This window comes from Corapipo altera, unplaced genomic scaffold (genome assembly GCF_003945725.1).
Source record: "Corapipo altera isolate COAL_440 unplaced genomic scaffold, ASM394572v1 60988, whole genome shotgun sequence".
Taxonomy (NCBI): domain Eukaryota; kingdom Metazoa; phylum Chordata; class Aves; order Passeriformes; family Pipridae; genus Corapipo; species Corapipo altera.
The window spans coordinates 1-14791 of NW_020885030.1; the positions used below are offsets into that span (position 1 = coordinate 1).

At 42.6% G+C, this 14791-nt stretch overlaps 1 protein-coding gene across 1 annotated transcript in view; it reads left to right on the plus strand.

Moving 5' to 3' along the window:
- Window positions 1–1919: 1919 nt before the first annotated feature.
- LOC113959264 (geranylgeranyl transferase type-1 subunit beta-like) overlaps window positions 1920–14791 on the plus strand; it is a 27284-nt gene continuing 14412 nt past the window's right edge. Inside the window, exons 1-3 of the mRNA XM_027668163.1 lie at window positions 1920–2062; window positions 4439–4571; window positions 5245–5290. Of these exons, the coding sequence (XP_027523964.1) occupies window positions 1920–2062; window positions 4439–4571; window positions 5245–5290 (322 nt within the window). The remainder of the gene's footprint in view (window positions 2063–4438; window positions 4572–5244; window positions 5291–14791) is intronic.

A 14791-nucleotide genomic window follows, 5' to 3' on the forward strand; every position in this document is an offset into this window, starting at 1 on the left:
GGAACCCATGCTGGAGCAGGTGGATGCATGAAGGAGGCTGTGACCCCATGGCAGGCGCAAGATGGTGCAGGGTCCTGCTGGGGACCTGCAACCCGTGGAGAGGGAAGCCCACACTGGAGCAGGTTTTTCCGGGGTAGGACTTGTGGTCCCTGTGGGGGACCCACAGTGGAGCAGTTCATTTGTGAAGGACTGCATCCCATGGAGAAGTGACCCACGGGACAACAGTTTCATGAAGAACTGTTGCCCTTGGGATGGACTCATGTCAGAGAGGTCTGTGAAGGACTGTGTCCCGTGGGAGGGACCCCACAGGAAGCAGGGGGAGGACTCCTCTCCCTGAGCAGTGGTAGAAACAACTGACCGTAACCCGCATTCCCCATCCCCCTGCACTGCTGGGGTGGAGGAGGGAAAACATGGAAGGAAGGAGGGGTGGGGGGAAAGTGTTTTTAAGACTGTTTTATTTCTCACTCTTTGGTTCTTATTTTGTTAGTAATAATTTTAAGTAATATCCCCACTTGAGTCTGTTTTACTTGTGAAGGTTATCAGTAAGTGACCTCTCACAGCTGTTAACTCATGAATCCTTAGGTGTTATTTTTCTCTCCTCTGTCCACTTGCAGAGGCAGAGTGAGAGAGTGGCTTTAGTGGGTACCTGGCATCCACATCCAGTCAGCATCAACCCACTACACTTGGACAGGGGCACTCTCTGCTGGGTTAAGAACTGACTGCATGGCTGGGCTCAGAGAGCAGTGGGGAATGGTGGTGTATCCAGTTGGTGACCAGTCACTAGTGGGGTTCCCCCAGGGATCATTTTTGGCCCCAGTCCTGTTTAATATCTTTATTGATGATCTGGATGAGAGGATCGAGTCTACCATTAGCAAATTTGCAAATGACGCCAAGTTGAGGGGGAATGTTTATCTGTTGGAGAGTAGGAGGGCTCTGCAGAGGGACCTGGACAGGATGGGCTGAATCCAATGGGATGAGGTTCAACAAGACCAAGTGCCAGGTCCTGCATTTTGGCCACAACAACCCCCTCCAGCACTACAGACTGGGCACAGAGTGGCTGGAGAGCAGCCAGGCAGAAAGGGACCCTGGGGGTACTGATTGACAGCAGGCTGAACATGAACCAGCAGTGTTCCCAGGTGGCCAAAAAGGCCAAGGACATCCTGGCCTGTATCAGGAAAGCTTTTTTGAGCGACTGGAATTAAATCTTCTGGAAAGTTTCTTCTATACTTACAGTCTGGAATATCCCTTGGGTCAGTTGGGGTCAGTTGTCCCAGCTATGTCCCCTCTCAACTTCCCATGCACCCCCAACCTAGTCACTGGTGGGGTGGTACAAGAAGCAGAAAAGGCCCTGGTTTTGTGTAAACCCTGCTCAGCAATCATAAAAACACCCCTATGTTATCAACACTATTTTCGTCAGAACTCCAAAACACTGCCCCATACCAGCCACTGTGAAGAAGATTACCCCCAGACAAAACTAGCACATTACCTCACACTACTTTCTACTTGTCCATCATTAGATTATGATATCTTTGTGGAAGTAACCTGTAGAGGTATGGCTATTTAACAGAGAGTTCCTCCATCTTCCAGGGAACTAATGTCCAGTAGTGTGTCAGGATAAACTTAAATATGGTTCAGCACATTTGATTCTTTTTGCTTAACTCTTGCATGAGTATCAGTGCTGGCATAGTTCTGTTCCAAAGCTTCCTACTGATGGACTGTTTATGAGGGTAGCAGAACTGTCTAGTAATTTAGTTTCATCCAGAAAAGTTGAGTGGGATGATTTCAGTCTAACCATAATTAGTGAAGGGAAATGAACTTTGTTTACCTCTTTATTATTAAAAAATGACTACATGATTGTAATACAATCTCTTATGATGTGGGGTTTTTTCTTTCTTTTTTTTCCCCTTAAGGGTCCTGGTATGTTTCATCCCTATGATAGTGGGCACATAGCAATGACTTACACAGGTCTCTCATGTCTGGTTATTCTTGGAGATGATTTAAGTCGAGTAAATAAAGACGCCTTACTGGCAGGACTGAGAGCTCTCCAGCTGGAGGATGGAAGGTAAAAGATATAAAATATCTTACAACTCTCTGGAAGATTTAATAGAAAACCCAAATGTAGAATTAAACATGATACACACTTTTATAATATTTTCTTTCTATCTAAAAATATTTTTGTGGGCATAAGCAATACAACAACATACTAGTTTACAGGACTAAAGAGCACTTAGTTCAGAGTTGCTTTCCTACTTGAGAATGATGGATGTTTGCTTACAACTGTAGAAACATGCTATTGGAAAGTTAATGGTTTGGCTTGTGTCTTGGGGGTAGTTGTTTTTTGATTGTTTTTTTTCTTATATCTTTTAGATAAGCGAGGTTTTCTCTCTATTCTCTGTTTTTGCAAGGCCCTGGTGAAGCACTATTAAGATGATGTTTGCTCTGCTTTGTGGGAGGATGAGCTTTATTTAATTTTGAGAGATTCAGTCCATTAATATACAGAATTAATTAACCTATAACTTATAATAGGAATATAATATTATTAAAATACATTGTGTGATTCATCCTTTTTGCATGCATTTTTTTAAAAGATGGTATATACTCTTCTGTTTGGTTTTTATGTAGGCTTGAGCTGGTAGCTAATGAAAACTTCTGCTAGGTTACATGATCTGTCTGTGTACTTAGATTTTACTGAATATTTTTTTTAAAGAGTACTTTAAGAAATGTATAGCTATAGAAATCTTATTTCTGAAGAAATTATGTTTCACTTCATAATGAAATTGTTGTCCCCATTTACTAGTTACGAAAACCTTTGTTTTGGTCAAATGGCTTTGTATTGCCTAAAAGTCTCCTAAAATTAAAACTTATTTTTTAATGGAGCATAACTATTAAAATGCAGTGTTACATGTGTAGGTTTAAAAAAAAAAAAACCACCACCAAAACCAAACACCTCCCCCCTCTAGAATGTTCTAAATGTAAGTGGCGAATTTGAACTAGATGATCTACCATTTTATGTTACTTGTAGCAACAAACTGACTTTAATGAGCTAAATTCTAATGTATGTATGCATGAATTTGTTGGTCTGCTTGTGTTTGCAGCATCTTCTAGCATGTGGGGTGCTTCTGCTACATCTTTATGCATTCCCATTATATGTTGTACCATTTTTGTTGTTAAAGTTTATTCAAGAGGAAGGAGTTAGGAATGAGTCGCTCCAAACCTGCCAGCATCTTGAAGTGGTTGCTTGTCATTGTTCCTGATTACAATAATAAACTGCACACAGTTAATCTGTTCTAGGTGTTTGTATCATGTATGGTTTTAACATACAGAATATACTTGACCCTGTATTTTATATTCCCTGCTTAAGAGTGCCAGCTATCCATCAAAGGGAAAAGAGAGTGCTTTGCACCTCTCTGGGGTAGAATTGCTACTTGGGCAGAAGTCAACTTCTAGTACAGCAGACATTTTCATACCTATGAAAACAATTTTTACTGCACCAAAGAAGAAGGATGCACAAAGGCCAGAACCTGACCTAACATCTTGTCCAGATAGAAACAGCAAGCGAGTTGGTTGAGGGAAAGAGAAACTTTTCTGGTGTTACCCCAGTATATTAGACTTAGTTTTTATTTCTTCACCCAAATCTTTTATTAACTAAAAAAATTATAATTATATTGTCTCTTTTTAAATGTCATGAATAAATGTGTGTATTTGCATTTCTAGTTTACTTTGGCTTAATATAATTCAAAGCCCCTAGATAAGATACAGTGCTTGAAAGACTGTCCTATATAAAAATATTCTAACTAGCTTTTCAAACCAAATAGAGGCTTATCAGGAAGCAAATCACAGCATCAGTCATCTTTGTAAAGGTCCTGAGGGAACACTGCATTGTATCTAGATAACCTAAATATAACAACTTTAAAATCTTTTCAGAGTTTGCAAAGAATCTAACCATTAGAAAAAAAAATGGATTGCAAGTAATTTTCACCATTTATATTAGAAATTGTAATGATAACAATTATCTTTATACATACATGGGAATTTGTTCCTAAAGTTGGTCAGGAAAGCCATGTGAGCTATGAAGATTTCTAGGGAGGAAAAGAATTCTGCTAAGAAAAGTAGATTCTACAATGGTAACTCATATCAATGCATACTGTGACACGTGAAAGAATGTAAACATTAACATATTTGGATAAAGATCAGTGTCATGACATTACTGGAAATAAGGTTATTCAAGCCCCTAAATGTTAATAGTTCTTAGCTTGGTTAGAATCACATCTTCTGAAAAGAAAATCTAATGTAGGTTTAGGTTACATTCATGTAAATACTATAAATAGAAATAGCCAACTCATTTTGAAAGTAAAAATAATGCAATTCCTAAAATGCTTTTTATACTTTCTAATGTAATGGGCTATAAAACCTATAATGAAAGAAACTTTTCTTTCAGTTTCTGTGCTGTACTGGAAGGTAGCGAGAATGATATGAGGTTTGTGTACTGTGCTTCCTGCATCTGCTACATGCTTGATAACTGGTCAGGCATGGATACAAAAAAAGCAGTAGACTACATTAGAAGAAGTATGGTGAGTATTCCCAAAGTGTTATTTCTCAATGCATTTCAAGCTAATAGTTCTTTACTATGACTAAAAATCTATCCATCCAAATAGAAATATTACAGTAATTTTATTTTCTATTCCTACTTCAATGAGTTGAAAATGAAAAGAACATTCCTTTTTGTATTTATATTTTCATTGTAATGTTTGTATTAGCAAAAGTAATCGTATATGTTTACTGCAATTTAAATTAAATCTGATCTTTTTTCATTGAAATTCAATTTAAATTTGAAAGCAAGTTTTCAAAAATGAGACCTGAAGTTCCTATAACTTTAAAAAATGCATAAGTAAAACATTGCACCACTAAGATCTTCAAATTTCAATGAGCTCTAGACTTGCTTGTTAAAATCATATACAGAATCAATGGAAAAACTAATTATTGAGATCAAGTCAAGTTTATTAAATGTTCCCAGTCCATTACATCCCCTTACAGCACAGTAAGGATCTAAAAAAGTCATAAAAACTGCCTGTATTGAAACAACATTGATTTGTGTCAAGAGCTTTTTGAGACATAGGTTCAGAATTTAACTAGATTAAAATGGTGGAATGGTCTGATAATAATTTTTCTAATAAATTGATAAATTATAATGTCTGTAAAAGTGATTTGCTTCTAAAGTAACTGGTTTGTGGATTTTTTCTTTAGTCTTATGATAATGGCCTGGCACAAGGAGCTGGACTGGAATCGCATGGTAAGAATGTTAACATGTTCTATACCCATTTTAAAGACTGAAATTGTAAAATGCTGTAAGAAGTTCAGAGTATGTCATGCTTTTCCTTCTTTTCTGGTTTTAAGGAAGTGGGAAGAAGAGGAGCAAATCCAAAACATGCCTCAGAATATGTCTTCTTCTCTAAATTCCACCTTAATATTAGACCAGATGGGCTCTTAATATATCAACTCTGTAATTCTTACCTCATCAATGTTTTTTTGACAAATGTTGGCTGTAGTTCTTGTCTCTTGCTCACAGAGCATCCTACCACTGTTATTCTGTGGATTTATCTGAAGAGATCTTGTGCAATGCACTTGATAATTTCCAGTTTCAGCAGATATCAGTAAAGCCTAGAAACATTTATTCTGCTAGATTAAAGTATCCACTGGGGACTCTAATCTTGAAGTTGCAGTTAATTTTTGTAAATAGGTGGTAAGGGATTTTAGGAGCAGTTGCCTCCTAGAGTAGCACCAGCCCGTCTTCCTTCTGTCTGGAGCCCAGCCCCGTGTGCCTGGGGACCCAGGGTCTCTGCCCAGGTTGCGAGACTGGGCTGCTGCTTTCCTGCATGCAGGTTTAACCAATAACAAAGTTGAGCATCTATCCAACAGACACACACATGCAGGACACACATCTTAAGATCTCTGTAAAAAGGATGAAGTGTTCTCAGACCAGTTAATGTTCATCACAAAAAGCTTTCTGGCAGACCACTATGTACTGATTAGGAACATAGTTTTCTTCGGATGTTCTTTTTCATAGATTCAAAGTCAGTCTAATTCATATGCTGTTCATTGATGACATAAGCCTGCATATCATGTAGTGATAGGACAAGAGGTAATGGCTTCAAACTGAAAGAGGACAGGTTTAGATTAGATGTTAGGAAGAAATTCTTTACTGTGAGGGTGGTAAGGCACTGAAACAGGTTACCCAGAGAAGTTGTGGATTCCCCATCCCTGGAAGTGTTCAAGGTCAGGTTGGATGGAGCTCTGAGCAACCTGGTCTAGTGGAAGGTGTCCTTACCCACGTCAGGGGGTTGGAACTAGATGATCTTTAAGATCTCTTCCAACACAAACCATTCTATGATTCTATATTGGAATGAAGAGTATGAACAAAATTTTATAATATTACACTTGTCTTGTTTTTAATGCCTGATCTAACCTGTTTAACGTTAGCTAATATGTTACTATTCTGCCCTGTGGTATAGCCACACTTTCAGGCCTAGGTTAATATAGAATACGGTCAGTTTATATATTGTGTAGTTCTAAACAATATTCAGTCTTCAGAATGCCCTACACATGCAGTGTTGATTGTTAAGGGATGTTAGGAATGGTTGCCTGCTCCAGCAGTTGTTGCCCAGGACTCCTGCCTGCCTGGTTGCTGAAGCCCAGTCCAGGGACTTGGGGCCTCTCCCCAGGCTGAGGGACACAGTTGCCACTTTCCTATTTGCAAGTTCAACCAATAACAAAGCTGAGCATGTATCTCAGATACACACAGAGGACACTGACAAGGTTACCTCCTCAGTGGTACCCTATTCTCCTGCCCTGTTTGGGGCAGCGGGGGAGGTAAACAAGTTGGAAGTGAAGTTGAGCCTGGGAAGAAGGGAGGGGTGGGGGAAGGTGTTTTTAGATTTGTTATTATTTCTCATTATCATATTCTATTTAACTAGCAATAAATTAAAATAATATCCCCAAGTAGAATGTGGTTTGCCCATGATTGTAATTGGTGAGTGATCTCCCTGTCCTTTTCTGGACCCACAAGCTTTTCATATTATTTTCTCCCCTTGTTCTTTTGAGGAACGGGGTATGATAGAGCAGCTTGATGGACATCTGGTGGCCAGCCAAGGTCAACCCACTCCACTTACCAGTTGCTGTCATGGGCAAAACAGACTTGACTTAGGGAACATTCATGTAATTTCTTGCCAGTTGTTGTGGTTTTACCCCAGTAGGCAGCTAAGCCCCACACAGCTGCCCACTCACTCCTCCACCAGTGAGATCGGGGAGAGAATTGGAAGGGTAAAAGCTAGAAAACTCATGGGTTGAGATAAAGACAGTTTAATAGGGAAAGCAAAAGCCTCTCGCACAAGCAAAGCAAATAGAAGGAATTCATTCACTGCTTCCCCATGGGCAGGCAGATGTTCAGCCATCTCCAGGAGATCAGGGCTCTATCACGCATAACATTTACTTGGGAAGACAAAGACCATCATTCCAAATATCCCCCCCTTCTTCCTTCTGCCCCCAGCTTTATATGATGAGAATGATGTCATATGGTCTGGAATATCCCTTTGGTCAGTTGAGGTCAGCTGTCTCAGCTGTGTCCCTTCTCAACTTCCCATGTGCCTCCAGCCTAGTCACTCCAGGGAGCAGCATGAGAAACAGAGAAGGCTTTGACTCTTTGTAAGCACTGCTCAGCAATAACAAGAATATGGGTGTGTTATCAACACTGTTTTGGTCCCAAATTCTAAGCACAGCACCATAGGGACTGCTATGAAGAAAATTAACTCCATACTAGCCAAACCACAGCAGCTCGGGGGGGATGGAGAGTAGGGGGTTATGGACAATTCATACCACTGTCGCTCCTTTCTCCTCACACCTTTTCACTGATCCAGCACTGGTCCTTCCCACATGCTTCAGCCCTTGAGGATAAGCATGCTCCTGCATGGGCTTTCCACAGCCTGCAGCTTCCCTTCAGAACATATCCACATCTGTTCTGGCATAATCCTTTACTCTGTCTGCAGGGGGACAACGTGCTTCATCATGGTCTTTTCCACACCAAAAAGTGCCCGGAGCAGCTCCTCCCTCTCTTTCTTCACTGACCTTAGTGTCTGCAGGGTTGTTTTTCATGCTTTTTTTTTTCTTCCTCCTCTCTCACAATTGCTGTGCCGTGTTTTTTACTGTTTCATAAATATGTTATCACAGAGGTCATAGAATCATAGAATTGTTTAGGTTGGAAAAATTGATAACACTGGTGTCTTATCAACACCCTTCTAGATACCAATGCAAAGCACAGCACTGTGAGGGTTACTATGGGGAAATGAAAACCAGTTCAGCCGGACCTGTATTAGGGAGGGGTTCAAGACATACTGAATCTTGAAAACATGACACCATTAAAAGCTTAACAAAAACCAATATTTATTACCAAGAGGTGGTCAACAAAACAAACAAACCCAAAAGGGAGGAAGGAGGAGAGAAATAAGCCCCCAGCATGACCTCCCCAGTTACCCAGTTGTTGCCCATAAAGTTATCTTACCGACCTAGCATGCCTATAATTACCCATAGCAGAAGCTGCATCCTTGGAGAGTCAGTAAGTTCACAAATTGGCAGGCGTCCCCACCAAAAGGCAACATTGTCCTTGATATGAAGTTAGCTCCCCCACCAAGAAAACACTATCTGCTTTTTATACAATTAATTGAGTGACCACGACCTCCCAGGTGTGGCCAGCACCGCCCAGCCAGAGGCCCTCAGTCCCACCTCCTTGGTTATATAAGTGCATCTCTTCTGTGCACGTGTGGCTTTCCCTGTACCTGTGTACTGTACTCAGGGGGGTCTTTTCCAAATGAGTCTGGGGGTGTCCTTCATCCTCCTCCTCCTCAATCTCTCCTTCAAGCAACCTTGGAGGACAACTAGCCAATCACAGAATACCAATTAAAACAGTTTATACAGAAGTTCTCCCTCCAAGGACGAATTCACTGTTTTATCAGTGAACTTGGCAGGGAGAATATAAACTACTGCAGGTGGCTGGGGCCAAACACAGACCAAAAGTATCAGCATAAATTCACCCTGGTACAGGACCCAATACAATCTCCACCCCTTATTCCATATCATTTATGTCATACTCAGATCCCATATCCGACTATTTCCCATGCTTGCACAGATCTTGTTCTATGGCCTTCTTCCACCCCTCCAGATTTTGGACTCCATTCTGTTGGGACGGGTACTCAGGGCAGGAGAAGGAATCAGTCATTGGGCATTGACAGCAGCCTGGCTCGGGTCATTGTCACACTCTCCTTGCTCCTTGCAGAATTCACTCTTCATTGTCCAATGACTTTACTTCCTGCAACATACAACTTAGAACACAGATTATCTTTCCCCCAAGGTTAAATCTCCTTGAGGCACACACCAGGTCTCCCCATCTTCCTGCATTACCCACCAGGTACACCCTGGTCCATGAGCAAAGAAAATCCCACAAATGGGTTTGCCTTTTCTCATGGGAGGAGAAACCCACACTGACTTCCCCAGCTACTTCCCCGTGTGTGTAGAGGTTTTGTTTGGGCAGGACCAGGGCGGTTGGCAGATCCCCTGGTGTTGACCAACCAAGTGGCTTCTGCTAAATTTGCCTCTCAATGCTTCCATGTCCCAATACCTAATGCTCTTAACATAGTCTTCAACAGTCCATTATACCTCTCAAATTTTCCAGAGGCTTGTGGGTGATAAGGGATGTGATAGATCCACTCGATATCATGTTTCTTTGCCCAAGAGCTTATAAGATTATTCTGAAAGTGAGTCCCATTATCTGATTCAGTTCTCTCTGGGGTCCCATATCACCACAGAATGTGCCTCTCGAGGCCCCCCTGCTACCAAGACCTTGCCAAATACAACCCATATACCTTTTAGAGATAGTTCACTAGTGAAGACACAGGCATGACATTCTGTAAACTCACAAGCACATGCACATTTGCAAATTCCCCAAGCACCAGCATGACCCCTCTGTCCATATGTGTCACTCAACATTACTGGGACAGGCATATTCTTTTAAAGATCCTTGGTAGAATGAGAATTGGTCACAGGGTTGTAGTTATACTTAGAGCTTTTGGGGAAATACAGACACTCAGCTCCCCCCCATCCCCAGCAGCCAGCACATGGACTGTGACCTGCAGGCCTGCTCCAGCCATTGGTGCTGAGCCCCTCACTTTTCTCACTAAGTCTGGTCTCTCCCAGTAGCTGCTTTTTTGCCATGCACCTCATTCCTGCCTCAGTGACTGGTGGTCAAGACCCTCACCTGCTCCAGTAACTGACACCATAGCCCAGGGGCATCTACAGCCCTGGTTTGACTCCTCCAGTAGCTGGCACCAAATCCACTTACACAGGTCTCCCCAGTAGCTGACACTTGGCCCTTGAGGCATGCATGCACATGGAATACAGAGAGAGTTTATGCAGAGAGATAGTTAAGAAATGATCTAATAAGAAGATAGGACATACTGCAGTGATCAGGCACTGCAGGAGAAGAAAATGGAAGATTTTGGAGAGAAGAGAAAGGAGTTTTTGCTCAAGGAAGTTTCTGCAATTGGGTCAAATCTAGAGTGGGAGAGAGTCCTTTCCCATGAATAGTTCTATGTATGTTTTCTCCACCTGACTCCCAGAGAAGTACTCGCCTGTTGCAAGAAGAGATAAGGCTCTCATAGACATGCCTAAGGCCTCTCTGGGAGACAGGCAGACCATTAAAGCACAGGGGAGAATACAGCCTTGAAGTTATGCACATGTGAAAGATATTGATATAAAAGCACCAGAATGTTGTTTTTTCCTGTTAGTGCTTTTTCACCTGCTGTGATTTTTGCAGGGAATTCTAGGGTTTTCAGCTTCAGAATAACCTTTTTCCTTAATACTATTAGCTGTGGTCTGGTTCTCTGGGGTACCTGTGTGTACATCAATTCTCATAGGCACAGAGCTCAATCAGACAAGTGTATTGACCACTGCCATTTTAGATGTGACTTCTTGAGGGAAGAGCAACTGACGTCATCTACCTGGACTTGTGCAAAGCATTTGACACTGTCCCATATAACATCCTGTGCTGGTTTAAAGGTAAACCAACAGGGGAAATGAACTCAACTCAAAGGAGAGATTATAAGTCAGAATAACAATTTAATAAAATAATACAATAAATATGATTATACAGACAAACAGTTGGTTTTAACCCACAAAACCCAAATGTATAACCCAGCACCCTGGGGCATGAACAGAGTGGTGTTCTTTGGGCCCCCTGAGTCCAAAGTAAAAGGAGAGGGAAAAAACCTGTTGGTGAGAGTGCTGTTTCAGTCTGGTCAAGAGTGGTAATTGTAGTCTGGTCAAGAGTGGTGGTTGCAGTCTGGTTGAAAAGTGGTGGTTGCAGTCCAGTCGAGAGTGGTGGTTGCAGTCTGGTTAGGAGTGGTGGTCTGTAGTCTTCCTCTGGATCCCACGAGTGGTTAAAAATGTCCCAAGACTCCAAGATTATATATCCTCCAGTTCAGGCAGGAATGCCCAGTACCTCCTGCCGCGGTCCGAGCGGGGGAGGGGAATGGGACCGCGACACGGCACGGATACCAGGTGGGGTGCAGGTAGAATCTTTAATCCAGCGTGCACACGGGGTTTTTATCCGGAGGGAAAGGGCCAGAACATAGGGTGGAGCAGGAGACAGACAGACGGGGGGACAAACCAGGATTGAGCCGTGGGCAAAAAGGGGGGGGGGAGCGCAGGAGGGACCAGGGGAGGAAAGGGCGAATGGGGACTGTCTCCTGCCACAGCTTCTCCAGCCAGTCGGCAGAGAAGACAGAGGTGCAGGGAGGTGAGCAGGCCGGGACATGCCCGGAAGATACAAATTCGGGGGAAACACACAATGTGTGAAGTCCATTCAATCGCTGTACATATTTTTCCATTTCCGGAATCGTTCCCATTCCGATTCCTGGTCCTCGACAACCTCCCTCAGGGTGGGGAGTTCCACAATGGGTGTGAGGATGTAGGGTACGCAAATGTCCTTATATAATAAGGAAAAACACTTCTTTGTGTGATGGTGAACAAAGAGACTTTATTTTAAAATTGGCACGGTTTTATCCTTTAACACCATGTGACTTCTTTGACCAATGAGGTTACCTATGTCAGCGCATGCTCCCTTGGGCTTCTCTGCCCCGGCACGTACCCTGTGCCTTGGACACATCTCCCACATGAGGACAGGAGCATCCTCCTATCTCGCAGGCCTCTTAACACCTAGTTTATAGCCTGAGGAGTCAGATGGTGTAAATAGTCTATTGATAACAGTTTCTGGGAAATGGCATGGAAGGCTATAGAATACACAGTTTTGGGTTACACCCATACAGTGATGAACTGGTCCCAGCTGTTCTAACTAGGACACATCCTTGTCTCTAAACTGGAGAGACATGGATTTCATGGGTGGACCTCTTGGTGGATAAGGAATTGGATAAGGAACACCTGCTATGAAGACAGACTGAGAGACTTGAGGCTGTTCAACCTGGAGAAGAGAAGGTTCCGGGGGGACCTTATAGCACCTTCCAGTAGATGAAGAGGGACTACAAGAAGGCTGGAGAGGGACTTTTTACAAGGGCATGGAGTGACAGGACAAGGGGGAATGACTTTAAACTGAAGGAGAGCAGGTTTAGATTAGATATTAGGAAGAAATTCTTGACTGTGAGGGTGATGAGGCACTGGAGCATGTTACCCAGAGAGGTTGTGGATGCCCCATCCCTGGAAGTGTTCAAGACCAGGCTGGATGGGGCTTTGAGCAACCTGGTCGAGTGGAAAGTGTCCCTGCCCATGGCAGGGGGTTGGAACTAGATGATCTTTAATGTCCCTTCTAATCCAAACTGTTCTATGATTCTATGGTTCTATGAGTCTATGACTAGTCCTTTTTATACCCTTTTCTGTCTACTCCCATTTTGTTCCTTCCTACTCCCCCTTCCCCTGCACATTCCCTCATCTATTTGCACAGTTCCACCGACCTCCCCTTCAACATCCTGGACCCTCAGGTTTGCATCCGTATCAGTAGCAAAGTCTCAGTTTTACTGTGGTTTCTTGATAGCCCATCAATTAGTGTGAGTGACCAATTTGTTTCCATTATGTTTGTGTCTCTGTTTTATTTATGGATTCCCCCTTTTCATCATTTGACAAGGTCCTTGATCAGATCATCTTAATGGAATAAATATTCCCACACTCCATATATCCGTACAAATTAGTGACTGACCTGGTTTGGTTCTCATCACTGCCTCCCTTATTGTTTTTTGGTCAGGTTTGTGTTTCTGTGTATTTTCTTGTTTATGGCTTCTTCCCTTTTCTTAGTATCTCCTTTTGCGTTGAAAAGGTCCTTGACAAGATACCCTTAAAGGAACAGACTCTCTTTCCTTCCACATACTGTTACAATACTGGCACTCGCATGGATATGAACAGCACAGACAATCTGATGCTGTTCCTCATTTCCACCCAATCAAGATAATCAGTCCATCCAGCAGTTGGTTCCTAGACCCCTGGCAAATTTGAAAAACTTAAATTATACCCCTACATATTTTAAAATGCAGTTAAATAAGTTTCTGTAGAATGCTAGCAATAACAAACATCATTACTTCAGTATCCTTCCTACATTTCAACATCAGAGTGAAATATAATCCTAGATTTCATGGGGTTTTCTGGTACCATAATAGTGTAACAGTGGCTCTTGGTCCCCATGTCTCGTATCAACAGCTTACTTCCAGGTCGTAATTATATAATTACAGATAATAGACTCAAAATGAGCTTTGATGGGTTTTTAAAAGTGATGGCAATGATGCACAGACAGAGAATATGAATTTCTCTTCTAATTTCAAATTTTACTTTGCAGTTTCCTTGACAATAAAAAAATCCTTAAAAGCATAATTTGTTTTTTGGTTACAACCACAGGAATCCTTTATTTTTTTTCATAGCATTAACCATGTCTTTTGGGGTTTGCAGGGTTTGTTTGTTTGTTTGTTTGTTGCTTACTGCTTGTCAGACATTTACCCTTCAGTTTTTCTTCTCTGGGGAGTTGTGTCTGTGACTGCCTTTGGCATCTCTGCTTCAGTCTGATAGTCTGATTGCTGGTTTCCTATTAGCTTTCTTGTGCAAGTAATGCATCAAGAAATGTCTTCTGTTGCATTACCATTGTAGTGGTTTGAACCTTGTTTTCCCCCAGAGGCTAAGAAAAGTGGTAACCCCCAGGGGTGGAAACCCCTGGAAGTTTTGGAGTTCTGTCCAATGAGCTCTCCTGCAGAAATGTAAACATATCACAAGCACCGGAAGAGAAGAGTTGTAGTTTGGTTGGTAGAAGAAGTAGTCATGTTGTTGTAGAGCCACGAGGAAAGGGGTCCGGAGCCCCTCGGGGCCTCTGGGGCCCCCCCCCAGCCCCAGTTGGGGGCTACAGGGACCTGGAACAGCATAAAGCTGGGCTAGGTACCTGTAGTTGTGAGCTGGGAGATGTTTTCTCCAAACTGGGCAGCGGCCGGAGAAAAGCAGCAGCCGAGCTGGCACTGACCGGAGAAGCGGTGGCAGAGAGCCAGAAGAGATAAGACGGAGCAACAGAAACATGCAACACCACAGAGAAGACTCCTGGAAGGAGAGTTGAGGAGAAGAGAGCCCACAGCAGAGCTACGGAGTTCTGGTGGGTAGGAACTGATACCAGTCCCCCCAAATCTGCTTTGAGACCTCCTGGAAAGGAGGAAGATGATGGATTCTTACTTGAAAGAACCTTGAAGTGCAACATGCACTGCAGAGAAGA